The 23663-nt window shown below is 38.0% G+C and overlaps 1 protein-coding gene across 4 annotated transcripts in view; it reads right to left on the minus strand.

The window, feature by feature from the left end:
- BMS1 (BMS1 ribosome biogenesis factor) overlaps positions 1-23663 on the minus strand; it is a 50379-nt gene that overhangs the window by 22183 nt on the left and 4533 nt on the right. For all 4 annotated transcript variants that reach the window (XM_019719110.2, XM_019719109.2, XM_074337327.1 and 1 more), the window contains 10 exons: positions 22146-22225; positions 19338-19526; positions 18612-18754; positions 17770-17891; positions 17286-17479; positions 16085-16224; positions 13139-13893; positions 12825-12926; positions 11930-12084; positions 4911-4992 (listed from right to left, as the gene is read on the minus strand). In XM_019719110.2, the coding sequence (XP_019574669.2) occupies positions 4911-4992; positions 11930-12084; positions 12825-12926; positions 13139-13893; positions 16085-16224; positions 17286-17479; positions 17770-17891; positions 18612-18754; positions 19338-19526; positions 22146-22225 (1962 nt within the window). The remainder of the gene's footprint in view (positions 1-4910; positions 4993-11929; positions 12085-12824; positions 12927-13138; positions 13894-16084; positions 16225-17285; positions 17480-17769; positions 17892-18611; positions 18755-19337; positions 19527-22145; positions 22226-23663) is intronic.

Consider the following 23663-nt stretch of genomic DNA (forward strand, 5'->3'; position numbering starts at 1 on the left):
AAAACAGAAAAATTTGGAAAACTTTCCAACTCAATTTATGAGGCCAGTAGTACTCTGCTACTAAAACCAGATGAATCAGTACAAACAAAACAAACAGTACTACAGACCAGTATCTTTCATGAACTTCAATGCAAAATTCTTTGACAAAATACTATCAAATGAAATTCAACAACATATAAAAAGCATTACATGCCATGACTAAGTGGGATTTATTCCAGGTAGGCGAGGCTGGTTCAACATTCAAAAATTAATCAATGTACCACTATATCAAAAGTGTGAATAAAATTCATGATATTATCAACTGACACTGAAAGGCTTTTGGACAAAATTCAACACCCATTCATGATTTAAAAAAACAAACAAACCAAAAACATCTCTCAGTACACTAGGAATAGAGCACATAAAGAGCATCTTACAGAAAAACCAAACTAACATCATACATAACAGTGAAAAACACTGGGAACAAGGCAGGATTTTCACTCTTAGTATTAGTCCTAGCCATTACAAGAAGAGAAAAACAACTTTAAAAATATAGAAAGACAGACACACAGGTTGAAAAGGAAGAAATAATAGTGTCTCTATTTGCAGCATCACAATTGTCTGTGTGGAATATCCTAAGTAATCTACAAGGAAAAAAAACCCTCCTAGAACAAGTGAGTTCAGCAGAATAAAAGGCAAACACACAAAAAATTCAATGAAGATGAAATCAAATTAATCAAAATAAAAGAAGCATAAACTTACCAAAAAATATTCCCCATCAGTATGCTGAAAATTACAGTGCTGAGAAAACACATGGAAAACTTAAAATAAATGGATAGACATACCATGTTCCTGGATTAGAATACTCAAAATAGTAAAGAGTCTCCCCAAATTGATCTATAGCTTTAATGTGACTTTTATCAAAATCCCAGCAGTTTCTTGCAGGCACAGACAAGCTTATTTTAAAATTTATATGCAAGGCCCTAGAACAGATAAACAACCTTAAAAAAGAATCCAGTGAGAGAAGTCACTCTACCTGATATTAATGTTTACTACATAATTACAGTAACTAAGATAGTTGGTATTGGTGGAGGGACATGAATGAATGAATGAATGAATGAATGAATGAATGAATGAAAGAAAGAAACAGAAAAACCCAGAAATTTCGACCTAAATGCTCAACTAATCTTTGACAGAGGTGCAAAAGTAATTCAATGCAATGAAAAGTGTTGGAAGAATTATGCATATACACCCAAGGGCAAAAATATAAACTGTGATCTAAAACTCACACCTTACAAAAAAAATCAAAATAGATCACAGACATAAACAGAAAACAAAAAAGCTATAAAACTTTTAGAAAACAACATAGGAGAAAATCTTTAGGATCTAGGAATAGGAAATAGTTCCTAGACTTGACACCAACTACACAATTCCTAAAACAAAAAAGTGATAAATTGGACCTCATCAAAATTAAAAACTTTTGCTCTCTGAAAGGCCCTATTAAGAAAATGAAGACAAACTATAGGAGAAAATATCTGCAGACCACATATCACTGCAAACAAACAATGGAATAAAATATATAAAGAACTCTCAATATTCAACAGTAAAAAAACAAAGAAACAAACAAACAAAAACTATCAAATTAGGAAAAGGAAAAAACACATCCACAGGTATTTTACCAAAGAATACACACGGATGGCAAATAAGCACATGCAAAAAGCTCAACATCACTAGCCAGTAGGGAAATATGCAACGAAACCACACACACACCCCTGCTGTCATCTAAGCTCCACATTTAACGGCCATTAATACCCCCAAGCACGTCTCCTTCCCCTCCGTGCTCTCTCAAGCTGTATCTGAACTAGCCTGGGAAGTTTGCCCTGCTCTCCCCAGAAAGCCTCGTTATGTGAGTCCACATCCTCTTGATGCAGGTGTGATGTCATTTGTCTCAATATCTAAACCAAATTTGGGGTAGGAGGTCTATTAGTATAATAAATTACATCAACAAGTTTAATAAGGAAAACACACAGTAACTCAAGAGATGACAAAAAGGCATTAAAAATTAGTCAAAACTATCAAATTCCTATGAATAATAATAATATATGGTGACGCACAAAACTATAATTAGAGATAGAAAAGATTTAAACAGGTAGAATGTGTCCCTGGAGAGAACTGAATACTGCATAAAATTTCAATTATTCCTGAAGCAATTTTTCAGTTTAATGTAATACCAATTAAAAAACAAAATATGTTTTATAATTTACCAAAGTTGTTTTCAAAGTTAATTTGGACCACTGCTGACCTATGAACTGTCAAAACTAAAAACAAGTGATAATATTCAGTTTTGGTCAAGATACAGGGAAAACTGTTCTTATATGCTGTCGTAGGTAGGTATATGAAATTCAGGACATTTGTCTAGGGCAGCTTAAATTCAGAATTAAAATGTAAATATTCTTTGACAAAGTAATTCCATTTCTAAAAATCTGCTCTACAGAAATATTCCCACAAAATATAAGGATGTTCACTGTGACTTTATTTTTAAGAATAAAAAACTGAACAAAAACTGAATGATACTCAATGTTCCCTAAGTAATGGCACATCCACACAACACACAGCCATTAAAAGGAATGAGGTTGTTCCAAATACGTTGACACACAGGATGTCTATGTCACATGTATTCAAGTAAAACAAGCATGCTATAGAACATGTTAGGTTAAACAGCATTTTTATAGAAACAAAAATGATACCACAGTGACTACACCTCCACAAGCTGGGAGTGGCAGGGAAGGAGGACTCAGCAATTCTGTCCTTTCTACATTCCCATATTTAAAGCTTTTGTGTTTGAATAACTTGCAAGTGTTGCTGTTACTTTTATTTAAACAAAAATATAAAAATTAAATAGAAGTTAATCTAAAAGACCAGGTGTGAATGTGAAGGAAATTAAGAAAATAGAAAAGGAGGTGAGTTGCCTTAGATTTCAAAAGGTATCATAAAGATTTAACAGAGACAATACTAGGATAATAGCATGAGAATCACAATAAGAATCACCCAATAGTGCAGATGACCTTATAACTGACGCTGATATATGTACACATCTATAGGTGCACGCACATGCACACACACAGTAAGAATGCATCATAAACCAACATTATCGAACCAACAGTGATAGAAAAATGATGATCTGCAAATAAAACGAAGTTGATTCTTACTTAAGTTCCAGATGGAATCAAGTTAAATGTACAAAATCAAAGTATAAAAACAATTCTAGGGATCGTCATACAAGATTTAAGTGCTTCAGTGACTGTGCTATGAGGGTTCATTCAAGGGCCTGGAGTTGGCCTGAGCTCTTTGGCTAAAGCTCCCTGAAGACAAGCACCCTTGGTCAACACATGGATCAGAATAGATAGCCAGTGTTGCTTTAGAACCAGGGATTCGGGGAGTTTGGGGGCCGTTTGCTCCAGGAGCACTGTTTATTGAGAATGAGATGAAGGAGGTGAGACAAGAGGCCTCTTGAGAGAAGCAACAGGAAAACACTGGGCAGGACTGCTGGGCTTGCTGGTTCCTGGTGTTCAATGGAAGTGCGCCCTGCCAACGGCCCTCCCTGAGGAAGAAGGCTACAGCTACGCCTGACCTCTGCAGACCCTGGCCTGTGTGGCAGCCTGTACTGATGCTGCTAGATTGCATCCTTTTCCTGTAGATTTGAAAGTCCTGTCATTTTGGGATGTGTAATTTTTAGTAATGGAAACCTATAAAAATGCCCCAGCTCTTGCAATAATGCAAAAGGAAATGTCTATAGAAAAAATAAAAGTAATGAAATCTCACCAAAAAGATTGATAGAACTAACTACACAATATTTTTAAATGTATGGTTCCTGTAATACTAAACAAAACTTTAAATTAAATCATAAAAAGCATGAAAACACATGAAACAAATGAAGGATAAATATCCTTGAGAGATTAAGTTTATAAATCAGTAAAAAAAATATTAACATACCATCAGAAAAATGCACAAAGGACATAATGAATTCACAAAAGAAATGCCATAGCCAACACCCCTTAAATATTCTCACTTACATTTAATCAAAAAATGTCAGTTACAAATACAAGAAACCATTTTATCTATCAAATTGGAAAAAAAACATTTTTTATGGGCAGCACTAAATACTGAATAAAAGCAATAAACTGATAAGGACCAAGCAGCACTGCTCAGAACATAATTAGAAGGACTTTCTGAAAAACTTCTTGGCAACTGTGGCACATAAAAATAACAATTCTTTTATGAATTTATCTTATGAAAATAAAAAATCAGATCCAAGAGTTATTCAAGGTGGTCCAGTGCAGTTATTTATAATATGGACAAAGCAAACTGCTTATATGTCAAACAATAAAACTATAAATTGAATTTTAATATGATAGAACACTTAAATCATAAACAGGAAATCTTAAAAAAAAACGTAATGACACAATTTACATAAAATATGATTATAACTAGAAAAGTTTATATATACATATATATAAAATTTTTTAATTACAGGAAGGAAATACCTCAAAAGGTTAACAAAAGTAGAGTTTATGGTATCATAGTAACTTTTTATTCTAAATGTTCTACAATGCATACTACTTTTATCATTAAAAATATATAAATGTTATTTGAGTACATTTTTCACACACAAAAAATTGACTTTTAACAAATACATGATAAAATTTATGGAAAACTTCCACTTTTCTTCAAGGTCTGTATCTAATAAGTCAGTTAACCAAGGGTGGAAAATAAGATCACCATGAAAGAAGAACCAGAATATTACCCATAACTCCTGTCAGAGTTCCCCAAAGCATTTCACAATTGACTCTTATTTTCAACTATCAAAGATGTGGAAGAAAATAAAGTATAGAGAAGGCAGTCTTCTCTCAACAATACAGTCCTTTACTTACCATCTTCTGCTAAGATCTTGGCTGCATCTTTATCCTCTTCCCACTTCCCAGTCACGAAGCAATCTCTGATGCTGTTCATAACCTTACACAGAAAAGCCGGCACTTAATTGACAGTGGACAAGGAGAGCGCTACCAGCTCACTGACCTCATATATAAATGGGTCTTTACCAATTCAACTGATTTGCAAAGCATATTAGTATTAAGGCAATACAGTTAGACAGCAGCATTTTCAGAAAGCTGATATTACTATTTGCTACTCCAGACTTCTCTTGGCTGTTTGAAAACTTAATTCCTTTGACCAATGATACTATTCTGACAAAAACAAGATGTCTTGCATGAGCACAGTCGTGTGAAGAGGACTGATGGTGTCCCTGTGTCGGATCTGCTCAGTCGTCTGCTGCGCACATGCAGCGGATGCTGGTTGCACCTGACCTAAGACAGCACATGTCACGCACTGCCAAGGGCACAACAGCACACTTACAGAAATCGTAGTGGTCCTGTCTTTCACCTGAGTCACATTTTGGTTATGAATCACGTTTTTCACACACAACCTCACTCTCAAAGGGTAGCCTTGGGGCTAGCATGATTACAATGGATGCAAAAGCACACATGTTCATTTACTCACTCCTTTATGTCTGCTGTCACTCAGTGAACACTTCCTGAACACTTACTCTACGCCAAGAAGCTCTGTAAGGACTGTTTCCAGGAGATCCTAATTTCATGAAGCTTAAAAATCAACTCAGGAGAACCAAAGGCCAAACAAATAAAATACATAAATAAATAAAACCTCTATGACAAAAGCACTCAACAAACTAGGAATAGAAGGAAACTGCCTCAACATGACAAAAGGCATCCATTAAAAAAACCCACAATTGGCATCATATATAATGGTGAAAGAAAGAAAGCTTTTCTCCTAAGATCAGGAATAGGACAAGGATGCCTGCTTTTACTTCTGTTCAACATTGTATTAGTTGTTCTAGCCAGGGATACTAGGCAAGAAATTGAAAGCACCTAGTTTAGAAAGGAAAATTATATCTATTCACAGATGGTAAGATCTGGTATATAGAAAATCCTAAGGAATCCACTGAAAAACAATCAGCACTAATAAATGAGTTCAGCAAGGTTGTAAGATACTAGATTAATATACAACAATTAACTTGATTTCTATACACTAGCAATGAACAATTCAAAAATGAAACTGAGAAAATGATTCCTTTTATAATAGCACCAAAAAGAATAAAATGCTAGGAATAAACTCAACAAAGAAGTACAAAGCTTATACTCAGATAACTACAAAATATTCTTGAAAGAAATTAAAGATCTAAATAAATGGAAATGTATCCCATGTTAATGGATCAGAAGACTTAAAATTGTTAAGCTATCAGTACTATTCAAAGTGACCTACAGACAATGCAATCCCTATCAGAATCCCAGCTGGCTTCTTTGTAGAAATGGAAAAGCTGCTCTTAAAATACAGAAAACTCAAAAGATCCAGAATAGACAAAACAATCTTGAAAAAGAAGAACAAAGTCGGAGGATTCACACTTATCAATTTCAAGACTTGCTACCAAGCAATGGTAATCAAAACACTATTGTGCTGGTGTAAGAAAGACATAGAGACTGATGGAATACAATTAAGAATCCATAAATAAAACCATGTATCTATGGCCAAGTGATTTTTCTGCCCAGGGTGCCAAGACAATGCAATTGGGGAAAGAATAGTCTTTTCAACAAATAGTGCTAGGACAACTGGAGCTCCACATGCAAAAGAACGGAGTTGGAGTCATCTCACACCAAATACAAAAATTAACTCAAAATAGACCAAAGACTTAAATGAAAGAGCTAAATTATAAAACTCTTAGACAAAAACACAGGAGTAAAACTTTATGATGTTGGATTTGGCAATGGTTTCTTGGATATGATACTAAACACAAACAAAAAAGTATAGACTGGGACTTCATCAAAATTTAAAACATGTGCTTCAAAGGGCACAGAAAAGACAAACTACAGAATGAAAGAAAATATTTGTAAATCATATACCTGATAAGGAACTTCTATTCTGAATATATAAACTACTCTTACAACTCAATAATAAAAAGAAAACCCAATTTTTAAAACGGGAAAATGTAACAAATAGACATAACTTCAAATAATACATACAAATGGACAATAAGCACACGAAAAGATGCCTGACAATCATTAGCTATCAGGGAAAGGCAAATAGAAACCATAATGAGATACCACTTCATACCCCTAGGATGGCTATAATTAAAAAAAGAACAGAAAAACAGATAATAATAAGTCTTGGTGAGGATGTGGAGAAATCAGAAGCCACACACACTGCTGGTAGGAACGTAAAATGGTATAGCCACTTTTGAAAAGAGAAACAGGAAAACATATACGGAAAAAAACTTTAACTGTTTTCAGTAATATTAATAGCAATGTGTAATGTTATGCTGACATTATTTTATGTGTAACATATTGGATAAAGCAAATTTTGTAACTTCTTCATCTTCAGAGTCAAACAGGAGATTAACTGTCCAATGGAAAAACAGTTGATACTTTTGCCGGCTTCCGGAAAAATGGCGGTGTGAGGTGAGCCTCTGTAAAGCTCCCCTGGAATTTACAACGAATTGAACAACAGAAACTCCACAAAGGACTCCCTGCACAGCAGACAGGCAAGACAAAGAGGCCCACTACCGAAATCACCTACAGGTGGGAGATTCGTGCGAGTGGGGGGAGGAGGAAAGGGAGAAGTGCAGAGACGGAGCCGTGGGCACAGGACGCAGACCTAGCTCAGTGCTCCGAGCTCGCTGCTTCCCGGAACTACCGCAGCTGCGGGAGAGGGAAGAACCCGGACTGCTAGGGCTCCGCTTATGGCCCACAGGGCTGAGGGGGCAGCATAAAACACGGCTGAACCCAACGTTCATGGCACAGACCTCGGAGAAAAGACTGAGGGAAGAAAGCTGAAAACGGTGGTTTAAGCCCTCACTGCCGAGCAGAGAACGGAGCCTTAGGCACTGAGACTAGCCGCCCCCTCCCTACCCTGCAAGAGCTCGCCCCGTCCCCCCCTGCCCAGTGCTAGAAACGGAACAGTAGCAGTGTCAGAGCAAGAGAACAGAATACTTGCAGTTCTAAAAACTGGGGTACGCAGACACAGATTCACAGCCCAACTAGTTCTGGCTAAAGGGAGGGAGCTGTAGAAGCAGGACCGGCTGTGGTGGTGGTCGCTGCCATTGCTCTGGGCCAATTCTCACAACTCACCCTGCCCTGGCCCCACCTATCTGGGCGGATCCCTGCAGGAGTAAACAGAGCTGCTGAAACATAAGGGCTCTGAATCTGGAGCTGGAAGAGCTTTGGAATATCAAAAGCTCTCCGCATACCCACCGGGACACTGCGCCCTGTGACCTAGACGAACTATTAACAGAGGAGAAACCCGTCTCCCAGGGAATCCCCCCATTGTGTGAGAAGCTGGAATAGTGCAGAGAAAACATAGCACTACCGTGTGGGAGAAGAAAAATAAGCTGCAGTTGCAGAAAAAATAAAATATTCTACCAACAAGTACTGGAAAACAAAGAAAGACTGCTTCCTATCAACCTGTTGCAGAAGCCACTCCTGTAGATGTCTAAGAAGAGAAACAGTAAACCAGTAATCGCCATGAATAACCAAGGCAACAAGATAGCTCAGAAAGAAAGTGAAAAATCTCCAGAAGAGGCACTTAAAGATACAGAAATATGTGACTTAAATGACAGAGAATTCAAGATTGCAGTTCTGAAAAAACTCAACGAGATACAAGAAAACACAGATAGGCAGTTAAATGAACTCAGAAACACAATCAAAGAACAACATGAGCATTTTACGAAAGAGGCTGAAATTTTAAAAAAGAACCAAATAGAATTTCTGGAGATTAAAAACTCAATAGAAGAAATTAAGAATGAAATAACCAGCCTAGGTAGTAGAGTTGACCAGATGGAGGAAAGAATCAGTGACATCGAAGATAGAAACTTGGAAATTAAACAGATGGAAGAAGAAAGAGACTTGAGACTTAAAAGAAATGAGAGAACTCTACAAGAACTCTGTGACTCCATCAGAAAGAGCAATATAAGAATAATGGGCATACCAGAAGGAGAAGAAAGAGAGAAGGGAACAGAGAATATATTCAAACAAATTGTTGATGAGAACTTCCCAAACTTGTGGACAGAACTGGACCCTCGAATCCAAGAAGCAAATAGAACACCTAGTTACCTCAATCCCAACAGGCCTTCTCCAAGGCACATTGTATTGAAGCTGTCTAAAATCAACGACAAAGAAAGAATCCTCAAGGCAGCCAGGGAAAAGAAGACGGTAACTTACAAAGGAAAGCCCATTAGATTATCATCAGATTTTTCAGCAGAAACTCTACAAGCCAGGAGGGAGTGGAACCAAATATTCAAACTATTGAAAGAGAGAAATCATGAGCCAAGAATAATATATCCAGCAAAGTTATCCTTTAGATATGAAGGAGGAATAAAGACCTTTCCAGACATACAGAAGCTGAGGGAATTTTCTAATACACGACCTGCACTACAAGAAATACTAAAGGAGGCTATTCGACCACCATCAACAGGGACAATTTGTGGCAACCAAAACTCAAAAAGGGGGAGAGTAAAGGCCTGAACCGGAATATGGGAATGGAAAATGTAGACATGCTGAAGAAAATGGAATACTCTAAATATCAAACTTTCTTTTACATAAACTTAAGGGTAACCACTCAAAAAAAATCCAGAACTGAAATATATACTGTAATAAAAGAAGAAACAGAGGGAAACATCATAGAATACCACCACACAGAAATAACAGACCACAACAAAAAGACAAAGAAACAATGGAGACACAGCCTTACCAGAAAACTAAAGATAGAATGACTGGAAATCCTCACATATCAATAATCACCCTAAATGTAAATGGACTGAACTCACCAATAAAAAGGCACAGAGTAGCAGATTGGATCAAAAAACTAAACCCAACCATATGCTGTCTCCAAGAGACACATCTCAGCTACAAGGACAAGCATAGACTCAAAGTGAAAGGGTGGAAATTGACACTCCAAGCAAATGGTACCCAGAGAAAATCAGGTGTAGCCATAATGATATCAGATGAAACAGACTTCAAGGTGAAAAAGATAACAAGAGACAAAGATGGGCATTTCATAATGGTGAAGGGGACTGTACAACAAGAAGACATAACAGTCATCAATATTTATGCCCCCAGTCAGGAAGCACAGAAATATACCAAGCAACTACTAACGGAACTAAAGGGAGAAATTGACCAAAACACAATTATACTAGGGGACTTAAATACATCATTGACAGCTATGGATAGATCATCCAAACAGAAAATAAATAACGAAATAGTAGCCCTAAATGACACATTAGATGAAATGGACATAATTGACATTTATAGAGCACTTCATCCTAAAACATCAGACTATACATTCTTTTCTAGTGTACACGGAACATTCTCAAGGATAGACCATATATTGGGACATAAAATCAGTCTCAACAAATTTAAGAAGATTGAAATCATACCAAGCATATTCTCTGATCACAAGGCTTTGAAATTGACTATCAACTGCAAAAAGAAAGCGGGAAAAAACACAAATACATGGAGATTAAACAACATTCTTTTAAAGAACGACTGGGTCAAAGAAGATATTAGAGAGATCAAAAGATACCTAAATCCAATTGAACTTCTAGATGAGCTGTCCACAGGGTAGCTATTTAAATAACCACGAGGTGGTTATTTAAATTCTAATTAAGATTAAATAAAACTTAAATTAAAAATTTAGTTCTGGCTCATATTTAAAGTGCTCAATAGCCACAAGCAGCTGTACCGAACAGCTCACATGTGTAGTCATCTCCATCATCAGGAGTGGTATTGCTAGTGCTCTGTACTGATCTACAGAAAACAGAGGACAGAGGAGTCTGATATACTGCACAAAGGGATGCAATGGAATCCACGAAATCCAGAATATGAGAAAGTCTCTACACCAAATATTTGAATTTTTAAACAAATTAAATACAAGGGATGAAAAAAAGATAGGCGGAGAAGAGGATTATATAATTAAAGATTTAAAAGGCACAGCAAAAAACAAATCCCCAAAAACCTGGTAAAAATAAACGATGCTGTTTATTAATGCAATCTTGAAGGGTGAAATTATGAAAAAGAAAATAATCACTGTAATGTAACAGTCTTGGCTCCTTCTGCAGGGAGGGAGAGGACTAAAACTAGTACGGACACATGATGGGTACAGGGTACTCACCTGGTAACCCATTAAGTTAAACAACTGTTTTATATGGTCTTCTAAAATCTGTATTAAATGTCACCATAAAAAACGGTTACATACAATTTCATAAAATGAGTAAGTGCTACTCAGTGAACTAAAATAGGTAATGTGATAGTGACTAGACCTCTCTGAGGAGTGACACTTAAGCTAAACTAAATGATCAAAAGAAGCCAGCCTTGGGAAGAGCAGAAGAACATTCCAGAAGAGAAAACAGAGGGGCAAGAAGTCTAAGATGCGATTAAGCCTGGCAAATTTAAGAACTGAATCAATTCCAGTGTGACTGTGTAGTGGTGACCAGAGAAGAAAATTTAACAGTGCTGTAGATTTGTTTACAAATAGCAGAAATTATAAATGCTAACTCAGGGACACTAGGTTTATCCTAATACAAAACAATTTTTTAAATGTATAAGACTTATGTGCAATGCTTCAAACTAAAAATTGACACTACTCTCCACACTAAAACTTGAACATTTTCCTCTCCTCCACAACATGTGCACATGGTCTGACTAAACTCAGAACATGTTGTTGCTAAGGATGCATGAGATATCCACTCCAATATCTAGGAAAATACCCTGTTACCTTATTAAAATAAGAAGCTAATACAACAGATAGGCAATATTGAAATCACATGATCTTTGAGAACAATTGTCTAATTCTCTCATAAATCACACATGCTATTCATAGTCAGCCTTACCTCCTCTAAATCCCAGTCATGGGGCGTCCCCACGTGAAACCTGGAGCAGTCCAAAGAGTCAGCCTTGTGCTTACTCTCTCTGGCAGGCTGGCTGACACGAAATAACCCTCCAAGCTCTTCCCGGGTATCACCATCTTCTTCATTATCCTCTGTCACTAAAGACACCACCATGATGGAAAAGTGAGAACAAATCTGCACTCTAGGGGACATGGGACCTAGAGCCCCTGCCTGGGGTAGGTATGGTGTTCCCCTGAGCACATCAGCCACAGAAGAGCCAGGAAACTTCTGCTCAACATTTCTGGAGGACTTCTGCCCTCCTTCAAGGCAGCCACAAAGAGTCCATTGAGGAGGGGGAATACTGGGGGCTGGGAAGGGAAGGGACATACTTATAGGCTGAGCTTTCAATTATAAAGTTTCTCTGGAAGAATGTTGAGTCTCTAATCACTAAGAGTACTTAGTCAAAACCTGAACAGAAATGAGTACTCACCACCTCTGATTCGACTTCCTAGCTCACATATACTCCTTTGGCTTTGCTCCTACTCATGTAGTAATTGGGAACCACAATATAAAGGCCATCACTTTGTATTTTTCTGGCACTAAATTCTACCAAGAAATTCTCATGCAGGACTTTGTAGAGGGGGCACAAAACAACATAATGGAGAGTATTCTCATTAAAAGTTTTATGGCAAACCCATATATCTATCTCATGCGACCAATTTATGGTCTTCATGAGCTGATGATTAGAAACATGTACCAAATGTAAACTCTAACAGCCAGAAATATCTATGAGTATCACAAGTACCACTCAAATCTTCCAACCAATTTCCTCATCTCCTTTTTAGAAAATAATCTCAGAAACTAAAATGCATCCAGACATGAACCAGAGCTCTTTTACCTATCCCATAGATGATCTTCTGAAGATTTGGAGTTGCTTTCTGCTGCCTCAGAAAGGCCTCAGCTGCCTTCCTGGAAAGGTCTTCCTTCCACTTGAGGGCACCTGAAAGGACAATGCCAACATTAGTGAAGTCAGTTTATCTGTCGTCTCTGCTTCAAGCTCACTGCTCATTCATCCTGAAATCCTTTTATGAGGTGCAATATTTGAACAGTTAACAATACCCAAAACAGCAGATCCCCAAATGTAGACATTCTACTTGTAGAACATTTTCAGTGCCGAGTTTATAATAGCAATTGAATTAAATTGTAGCATACCTGAAGTTCCTATGGAAAAATTGTTTTCTTCCTTGTAATCTTCTTCCTCTTTGAGTAAGTCTTCCACATCACTGGTCTCATCAATTAAGTTCTTTGACCCCAGTTTCTGACCACTGACCGCTGCAAAAGGCTTTCGAAACTTTTTCCTAACAACCTCTTCGTTTTCTGAATCCTCTTCCTCTGTACTGAGAGAGGAGCTTTCTTCAGATTCATCTTCAGATGCAAATGCCTCTTCAGCTGTGCAATGACCTGAATCGGAAATAGTGACGGTTGCTTGTTTCATTGTTTTCTCCACATTCAAGCTGCCACTCAAGCCATTACTTTGTAAAAGACCTGCTTTGCCGCCTCCTTCTACAGCCTTAGCTTCTAAAGCATGCCTCTCTCCTTCCACACTGGATTCCTCTTCCTCACTGCTTTCATCAGCCTCCTCTGCTTCTCCTTCACCCTCGGAGCTCTTCTCAAGGTCATCATCACTGTCAGCAAACGCTGGCAAATCCACCTCAGCGTCTTCTTCCACCTCCTTGAGTCTCTGCCGTTTGACACCTCTGCTAGTCACATACACCTTATCAGAGACTTCAGCATCTCCTCCCTCCTCTGTTTCCTCATCACTAGAGCTATTCTTCAGTTTGTCACCTTCAGACATTTCGTCATCATCACTATCTCCAGACTCATCTTCTTCATCTCCAAAAATGGCTTTCCGACGTACTCGACCAGTTTTCAAATGCACATGCTTTTCCTCTTTTGGCATCCACAGCCTACATTACCAAGTAAATGCAAAATAATTCAATTTGTACGACAATCCACTAATCTAGAAATGGCAAGTCAATAAACATGCAAAGAAATAGAAAATGTCAAGGGATGGTTTTAAATCGCATAGCCTAGGAAGTAATGATTTGATAAATACCGGAATAGTTAATAAGCAAACTCATGCACAGTTCCCTAACAACACTCTTCAAAAGAACTTAAGAGAATAAAGAGATAACTAAAAGCAGAAGTGAATGTTTAACAAATCTTTTAGAAGACTGATCATTTCCAAGCTTGAAACAGATGACCCTTAGAGAAATGGCTGACTCCAGGTTCAAGGCAGAGAAAGTACAAAGTAAACCAAGAACGTCCTCTTGTGCCAGAAAGCCAGTACTGCTCAAACACCACAGGAATGTGCCAAAAGGACACAGGAGACACACTGAAAGGACAACATAGGCATCAGAAAGAATAATGATAGGAAATGGGACAACTGGAATAAACAAAAGTCCATTAGTCAATAGTGATACTAAAATAAGGGGTGGAAGTGAAAGCTCCTTGTTAAAGAATGCCAGCTAACAAATGTACAAGAGTAATAGATTAAGAATATTGCCATTTTCAAGTCACCAATGCAATACTTGATAAAGAATCATCATCGAGATGCTAAAACCACGGGATGAAATAAATTATGAAGCTATTTAATATAGCAGTTTATATAAAAGTGTGAAAAAAGCAATCAGGAAAGTACTGAAAATTGTACTGAAAGAGAAAGGACAGGTTAGAATACATCCATAAAAACAAAATTATGAGTATTAAAAATGACTGTATAGAAAAAGGAAATGCTCGCAATATATAGAAATTTTACATGTATTATGATTGTAACTACGTTAGAAAAGGTATCCGTGGACAAGAATGAATAGAGGAATACTCAAAAAATTAACACTGATCATAGCAAGCATTTTTTACTGAATACTTGTCATCTGCATCATGCTAAACAGTTTATGTACACTACTATATTCAATCATCAAAACTCCTATAAGATATTAGGAAATTGAAGCTTAGAGAGAGGATTTCCCCAAACTAGTATACCTATTGCACTCAACTACCATGCTATACGATCTATTAGCTAGAGGGCAGCAGATGATTTTTTTCCTTTACTTGTATATATTTGTAATAAATTATAAACTAGATAATCTCAATCATTTTCAGACAGATTTTTAGTGGGAGTCATAAATTACTACAACAAAACCAAAACACCCACTATGTACAAGGCATACAAAGTCCCAACCGAGACTGAAAATAATTCAGATAAGCCAGATATTAGAAGTGGACCCACAGGAGATACTACAAAACAACCAGAGTAAAACTCTTAGACACAAGGTCTATGGCTCTGGAGAGCCATCTGAACAAGCTCCCCGACGCTGCCTATGCCACTGTTGTGACCACTAAAAGAAAGCCAAGTGGCCTCAGGTCTCCTAAGTAAAAAACAACCTATGGAAAAGGTTTTGTGAGGAATACAGCTGAGGAATACTGTGAGTCTGTTAAAAACTGAATTCTGCATATTATTTCAAGAATATTTCTGTGTGACGTCACCTAAGTGAAGAGCCCTCAGAGACATAAACATGTACAAAGCAGGGGGCCAGACCGGTGGCTCAGGTAGTTGGAGCTCCGTGCTCCTAACACCGAAGACTGCCTATTCGATTCCCACATGGGCCAGTGCGCTCTCAACCACAAGGTTGCCAGTTTGGTTCCTCGAGTTCCACAAGGGATGGTGGGCTGCGCCCCCTGCAACTAAGATTGAACAAGGCACCTTGAGCTGAGCTGTTGCTGAGCTCCCAGATGGCTCAGTTGGTTGGAGCGCATCCTCTCAATCACAAGGTTGCTGGTTCAACTCTCACCAGGGACGGTGGGCTGCGCCCCCTGCAACTAACAACGGCAACTGGACCTGGAGCTGAGCTGTGCCCTCCACAACTAAGATTGAAAGGACAACAACTTGACTTGGAAAAAGCCCTGAAAGTACACACTGTTCCCCAATAAAGTCCTGTTCCCCTTCCCCAATAAAAAAAAAAAAAAAAAAAAAAAACATACATAAAGCAAAGCTAAACAAAACCTGGAATGACCAAAGTGTGCTATGATGGCAGTTATAGGTAATATAATCTTCTTACACAATATTTTTAATCAAAAATAGAAAAATAGCAAACTTACCCTTGATTATCTATATCCTCTGACCCCAGAGCTTTGGAATCAGAAAAAAGTGTCACTCTGCTTGAAGCCATCTTGGCATCAATAGTGGAATGGGTGGAAATGAGACTCTGGACCAGTTCATGGGTGGGCCTAGCCTCGCCCTGTAAAGGTCACCAAGAAAGGGAAAGTGAGGAATGCAGAAGGATTCTGAAGCCACACTGCTGTCCATTATTTTCTCAAAATTACCCTTAAACATAGTGCCTGAGAACCCTTCTAACTGCCTCAAAAAATAAAACAAAATTCTTACAACAAAGCCTAAAATTGATCTCTGTCTTCATTAAACTTTTCCAAAGTTCATAGAATATACAATCTGATAACCTAAATGCTTAGCTCGAAAAACCTTAGGTGCCAAAGCTACAGAAAGCACTTAGCCCAATAATATCCCTTTCAAGAGAATAAAAGAATAAAAATCTAGAGTCCATTTAAAAAAAACCTGCTCCTTTTTGATTCAAAAATTTCACTTCAAGGAATTTACTGCATAGAAAGATCCCACCCAGTGAGCAGAGCTACATGGGCAAGGGTGCTTGCTGCAGACCAGCACTGTTCAGACCAGGAGAAACAGGGTGAGCCCCTCAGCGTTCCAAAGGTTGCTCAGTAAATGAGGTTTGTCCATACCATGAAGTAGTGCACAGCTGTACACGGATGGAAGCAGGTCCACAAATACTAACAGGGAGCAATGCAACCGTACATTCTTAGATGCCCCCAGAAGGTGCAAAAGCATTTATAGTTGGATTTCATGTAACAAATAATACTTCTCTCTCACACACACAAATACCACATGTATAGTATTTACACATAATATATAATAATCTAAACATATATAATATAACCTAAAAAATTATGTATATGTTTAGAAATAAACAGAAATAAAAGAAAAAGACCAGAGAAGCTAGAAAACCCTGATTTTGTGTAAAGAGAGAATCCAGGTGCCAAGTGCTTGCAATGCTCGTGCTGGGAGACCTGGGCTTGATCTCTGTGCATCCCGGCAGCATGGGGGGGGGGGGGGGACGGTGGAGGACGTAACTTTTACTTTCTGTTCAGTGCAATTAGGTGTTCTGCATATTTACATTATCACTGTGGCCTTTCTCAGAAATATGAACAGAGACAAAAAACTTCAGTAAATAAAAGCTGATTATATTACTTCCTGTAACTGCCTTCTCACCGATTCCTGGAAGCCATGGCTGCCACCAAGGTCGACATAGACAGCATCTTTGTCATACAGCACCCCACCGACTCCAGAGAGAGGTGCATAAACCAACTTCTCCTTTTCATTTAAACAGCGCTTCTTCTGTTGTTCAGGAAGGGCACAGGGGTCCGGAAGAAAACTGACGTCACTCAGAGCAAAGTCTCCTACACCTGGAGGACAGAGGCAGGAAGATGGCTTCAGCTGACAAGTCTATCAACTGGCGGCAGAAATGGCCCAGTCAGAAGGCTCACCCACGACAAGGGTCTCATCTGACATGGTACTGCGCCTCTCTAGCTAAACAGCACAATGGGAGCAGGGGACTGGCCAGCTCAACACCTCTGCTGCCAACACAATGTTGTGCTACTCTAAAAACCCCAGCAAGGTGGCCCATCTGCGCTGGCCATTTTTCAGTTTTCCCAAGAGTTCTACAAATACAAGACATTTTACAACAAAAGGATACCTGGCATGTGAATTTGGCTTTTATTTTTCAAGTGTGCTCCTCTTAAATAACCATAAAAAGACACTCTTCGATCACACTTGATATTTGTTCGGATATCTTCTGGGTTTGTCAAATCTTCCATCCTAGACAAATAAAACCCAATCATATGGCAGAAATGAATGCCAAAGTTCCTGTACCTCCCTTCACGTCTCAATAATTCATCACATTCACTAGTTCACCAAACATGTTTGGAAAATTACAGAAAAAAACAGAAAAAGGAAGCATGGTTCACCACCTACCAAAGGAAAAGGAGCAAACATGGCTGCATCGCTCTTAGGGTCTATGTGATATATATTCCAGAAGTAAGACATCAGAGTGGGAAATGCATGCATCTGGGTCAGGGAAAAGTATAGAACATGTCCAGAAAAACCCTTTATAGAGGAGGATTAAGCTTTGATCTGGGTTTTTAGTGTAGCTTGGGTTTTGGAAGGTGGAAAAAGGGTCTTCCAGGATGAGAAAAAAATATGAGAAAAAGTATAAAGGAAGGAAAGCACAGGACAAACACTTTTGAGTGACTGGAGCACCATGGCCCAAATTAAGGCTGGAAAAGCAGGATGGGGCCACATCCTGTAGCCTTAAACGCTTTGAAGTCCTTACATGTTTCTGGACAGTTCATACGGTATTCCCACAACACAGCATCTTTAAGTAATGATACAAAAAAGTAGGTATCTCCACAAATCACCTTTCTCCCCCCACTATTCAAAAATAAGCATAAAATAAGCTCTATTACTGTGCTTTTTTTAACCTTCTTAGCTTTGAAATAGATGGGCAAGAAAGAAAAATATGTACATTTCCTTTTTTACCTGTCTGCCAGGATATAAGGGTGAGAGGTTTGCCATGTAAGCGGCCTAAACTTCATAACTGTAATAAAACGGCCTAGATTGTGAATTTCTTGGTTTTGATATTCTCCATGTACCATTCCAGAAAGATAGAACAGCTTGGCACCCTAAGCATCAAAAAAATAAAAATAAATGAATTTCAACAAAATTCAATATTGCACCAAAGTAAAGGCCTCTAACCAAGAAGCAACCTAAGAAAGGGAGACTTCTAGCAAACCACTGTGACAATGCTTCCAGAACTTCTCTCGCTTCTTTCAGGAATCATCCTGCTAGGGCTCTGTAGGGACAGAACTGCAAATACATTTAGTTTCAAGGTTGCTCTCCAATCAGGCAGTGGCATCTGTCTGGAGTATTGCACAGAGAGGGCAGTGAGGCTTGTGGGCACAGAAAAAACCTTATGACCAACGGGCCTGTAACAGTGAGAAACTTTAGACGAACTCTACTAAGCCACAAATCTAAAACACTTAGAGCCAGACACTGCCTGGTGCTGGGGGAGAGAGACAAATGAGACACACCAACAGTCCAGACTAAAGACTACCTCGGGGAAATATGCCAGGGACTATGAACAGATATATAAAGGAAACTCAGGGGGGTGAGTCCTATAGAGATGCTTGTTAATCTCTCTTACTCATTCCATCTATTTTTTAAAAGATTACAATTTTAGCATTCAATAATTTATTCTCTTCCTACCGGGTAGACTTCCGTCCAGAACCTGTGTTTTAATCGCTTCTTTGTCTTCTTCAGTTGCTTATTATACTTGAAGGAATCTAGGTGAGTGAGAACGCCCATAATTTTAGGAAAGCCATGTACTTGACAGATGTTTAGAAACTCAAACGTTTCCATTTCAAACCCGAAGCTGGCATCTATAAGCATCAGAACCTAAAAGCAGAAGACACAATTTCTCAAGGAAACTACCCAAAACAGATCATCAGCAAACTACATTGTGTGGACCAAATCCAACTCATGTTATCCTAGAACAAAGCCACGTTAATTCATTTACTTATTACCGACGTCTGCTTTTAAACTACAACTGTAAAGTTAAGTAGTTGCAACACAAACTATGACCCACATAGCCTAAAATATTTATTATCTGGCCCTTTACAGAAAAAAAGTGCCAACTCCTGCTCTAGACTAAACCAAATGATTAGTTAGGGATTACCATGACACAGAAGGAAAACCACCCTTTGACTTGCTCTTAAAATCCAACCATGAGAAAATGTCCACCATGATAGAAACCTCCATTTCAAGAATTTGGATGTATAAGAAATAACTCAGAAAAAGCTGGGTCTAATTTGGCCCTTACCTGAAAAGTCCTCACTTCAAGAAATTAAGTTTTTGGTGAGGTGTTTTTAAGCCAAAAAAACAGGTCTCTAACAAGGAAACCAAATAACAGATCTCTAACATCCAAAAAATGGGAGGAAGTGGTAATAAATGAAACATATCAAAAATGTACAGAATACCAAACATTTTTGTTTCAATCTTCTCAAAAAATATTTTTGCTGGGAAGTATGAAGTAGGAAAGCTCTATCTTATATGTTAATTTATAATATATAATTGCCCCGAAACTAAAAAATGAAGCTACCAGTTTAGAATTGAGTCAAAAGACAGTGAAGTTATAAATGGTAATCTATAAGACAACAGAAGCAGGTAAGCACAATTTTTAAAATTTATGACTCTTCAAATATGCAAAATAATTTCAGAGTTGATTCCTGGAGATTTTTAGTTTTAAGACAGTAAAGACATCTCTGTTCTCATCTTTCTGTAGCTAACAAAAAGTAGTTTCAAAAACCCAGAAAAATATGTCTTTGATTAAATTACAGAATATTCATAATATTCAAAATACATGAAGGTGGGCCACGGAGCACTGCAGAAAGGCATGGCTGCTGCTGCCAAGTAGAGGCTAAGCAGCACACAGGGCTGTCCAGCACTAGAGCAGGCTGAAGTCAGTGGGCTGGCTATGGGACAGCCCTACCCCCCATCAGACACCATGGAGTACCAAGAGGCAATCAGCTGTAGAATCAGAGTAGGTGGCAAACAGTCCCCTCTCTGCCAGTCTGCATCAACTAAAGCTAAATGAAGGCTATATTACTCCTTCAATGCACACACGTGTGCACGCATACACAAATCCATGTATTATGTGTGCCTTTGCTGTGACGTGGAGGCTTTATAACAACCCAGAGTAGAGCAATCAACATAAGCCAGGTTAAATAAATTAAGGTATACACAATGAATACTGAAAGAGAATAAGGCTGAGCTATAGTACTTATTATATACCTCCAAGACATATTAAGTGAAAAAAGCAAAGCATAAAACAGTATATAATAAACAGTGTGTGCTTTAAAAGGGTTGCATGTGTATTTAGACGTATCTGAAAAGATACTGCTTTGAGGGGAACTGAGAGATTAGGGGTCAGAACAAAAAAAGACAAAACATGCATTGTATGTACCCTGTAGTACAGTTTGAATATTTTACCAAAGGCATGCGTTCCTTTTTAAGTCTTAAAAAGATGTATATGAAAGGCATCTTTCTTAATATATGCATGCTTTTAAAATTAGGGACTTATATCAAGTTTCTCTTTTACGAAAAAGAGAAACTAATGATTCATATGCTAAACTATTTCAATAGTTTCAAATACACAAGATTTAATAAGTTTATACTATTTTGTGTTGACAATAACACACTTATTTTTATTAATGGTAGCATTACATGTTCAAAATTTGAGTAGTATTTAGTTTTCTGATATTAAAATGGCATAGCCATAACATCTACATTAAATTACTTTTTATACTTTAGAAGAGTTCCTGGGCCAAAGGACAATATCTGTAGCTCAGTCACCAAACAACTATCCAGGAAGTGTTGAATAAAAAAAAAAAAAACAACCAAGGTATCACTTACTAATCAATATGGCTTATTTTTTTTCTTATTGGCTTTATTTTTGCTAGTTTAAAAAATAATTAACACTATCATTTCTGTAAATGCAATCAAAGCGGCACAATTTCCATATGCTAAGTACTGTATAGATTTTTTATTATAAACTCTGACAACTACTCAAGGGCAATCCATGTATTTATTTTATCATAATCATTTAGAACAGAGAGTCTGGCACCATCAGGAGCAGAGTTCCCATCCTCAGACAAATTATTTAACTTCTGGGAGCCTTGCTTTCATCATATGTAAATGGGAGATAATACCGACTTACCTCTACGGCACTAGAGGTTAGACGGGCTAAATATATAGAGAACTGTTAGCATAGTGCCCAGTGAGGGTCCGAGAAGTGGTACTTGCTTTCAGATTTTAGAATACATTTTATTGTATGCATTCCATTTTTATTATATCAATAATTATCATAATCATCAATTCAAATACATCTTTCATCCCTAATGATACTCACCATGTCTTTAATAACCATACACCTTTCTTCCTGTCAATATGAGATAAATAACCTACCACACTTTTGTAAGTCCCCATCAGAAACCCACACTGCCCCCACTGACTTACCAAATCCGCTACTTTAGCCAGATCAATCATCATGTTAATGTCACACCCACATTCAATAATGGTAAGTCTGCGTTTTTTACCTATAATTGAAAAGACAAAAATTTTATTTTTAAACAAATCTTGAAAAAATATATCTATTAACTCTAATTATCATTTTTAATTGCATCCAGTAAAGCACCATACATACTTACAAGAGTATGCCAAAAGTTCATTTTTATAGGAGATCAAATATAATCTCTTTACTGATCAAATATAATCCTTCTTGGGTTTTTTTTCACTATGTTCTCTAATTTTAAAATATTACCAAAAGTCTACTCAAATAATAAAGTGCTCAAACAGATAACATTCTGACTAGAATGAGCAGACAAGTAGGTTTTATGATGATGCTGATCCTGCTGTTCAGCAGTGGGCCAATGCTTCTCTCTCTACCAAAACATTCCCATTATCGCTAAAAAACATCCCAGACCTAGTGTAACAGAATGTGCATGGAACAATTACTATTTCTAAATTAAGTTAAAAGAAATCACTCACCATGATACAAATGCCTTAAAGACAAAGAAAAGTCTCAATCCAACTACAGGTGACCCTTGAACAATGAGGGGTTAGGGCGCCAACCTCCCCAAAGTGGGAAATCCACATATATAACTTTTGACTCCCCCAAAACCTCAGTCTCCCCTTGGTAACCATGGGGGATGGGTTCCAGGAATTCCACAGATGCCAAAATCTGTGGGTGTTCAAGCTCCTTATACAAACTGGTGTAGAACAATGCATATAGTCTGCTCTCCCCACCTGCAGACTCCCAACTGCAGATTGAAAAATACTGTTTTTGATCCACAGTTTGTTGAATCTGTGGATGCAAAACTGTAGAGTAGATGTTGAGGAAAGTTTGCCTTCATTGGTTGATGTGAGCGTTTGTTTATTAGCTTTTATCTGTTCATACATGTGAGGTGATTTCTGTGCTGTGATCAGGGGTTGAGTAAATTCCCCCTTTGGTCTCATTCTCCCGAGCAGAGGAGATAGGAGATGATGTTGCTTTCTGGGTCTCATTCTCCTGAGCAGGGGAGATATGGGATGAGGTTGTTTTTCTGTCCCCCTTTGGTCTCATTCTCCCAGCAGGAGAGACATTACATGAGGTTGTTTTTCTGTTTGGTATCATTCTCTCGAGTAGGGGAGATATGAGATGATGTTTGTTGTTCTGTTCCGTCTGTGTTGTGAGGTGATGGTTAGCTTAGGGTTAAAGAAATTCTTGATCCGGGGATGAGAGAATTCCCTCTTTGTTCTGTGTGTTTCGTCCACATCAGCAAAGTGAAGAAGTAGCTAAGTTATATCAGGGTGACGTGACAGGCTTTAGAAGACCTTGGTCTGATGGTCCCAAGCAAGAACAGTAGATATTGCTTATCCGGATGAATTGGCCCTTTGGCCAGATGGACAACATTCATATTAGTAACTGCCGGACCCTCCCGGAACTGGCTATTCCCGGAGGGGGAGGCAGGAACAAAGAAACTGGCTCTAAGGTAC

Source organism: Rhinolophus sinicus, linkage group LG07 (genome assembly GCF_036562045.2).
Source record: "Rhinolophus sinicus isolate RSC01 linkage group LG07, ASM3656204v1, whole genome shotgun sequence".
NCBI classification, from domain to species: domain Eukaryota; kingdom Metazoa; phylum Chordata; class Mammalia; order Chiroptera; family Rhinolophidae; genus Rhinolophus; species Rhinolophus sinicus.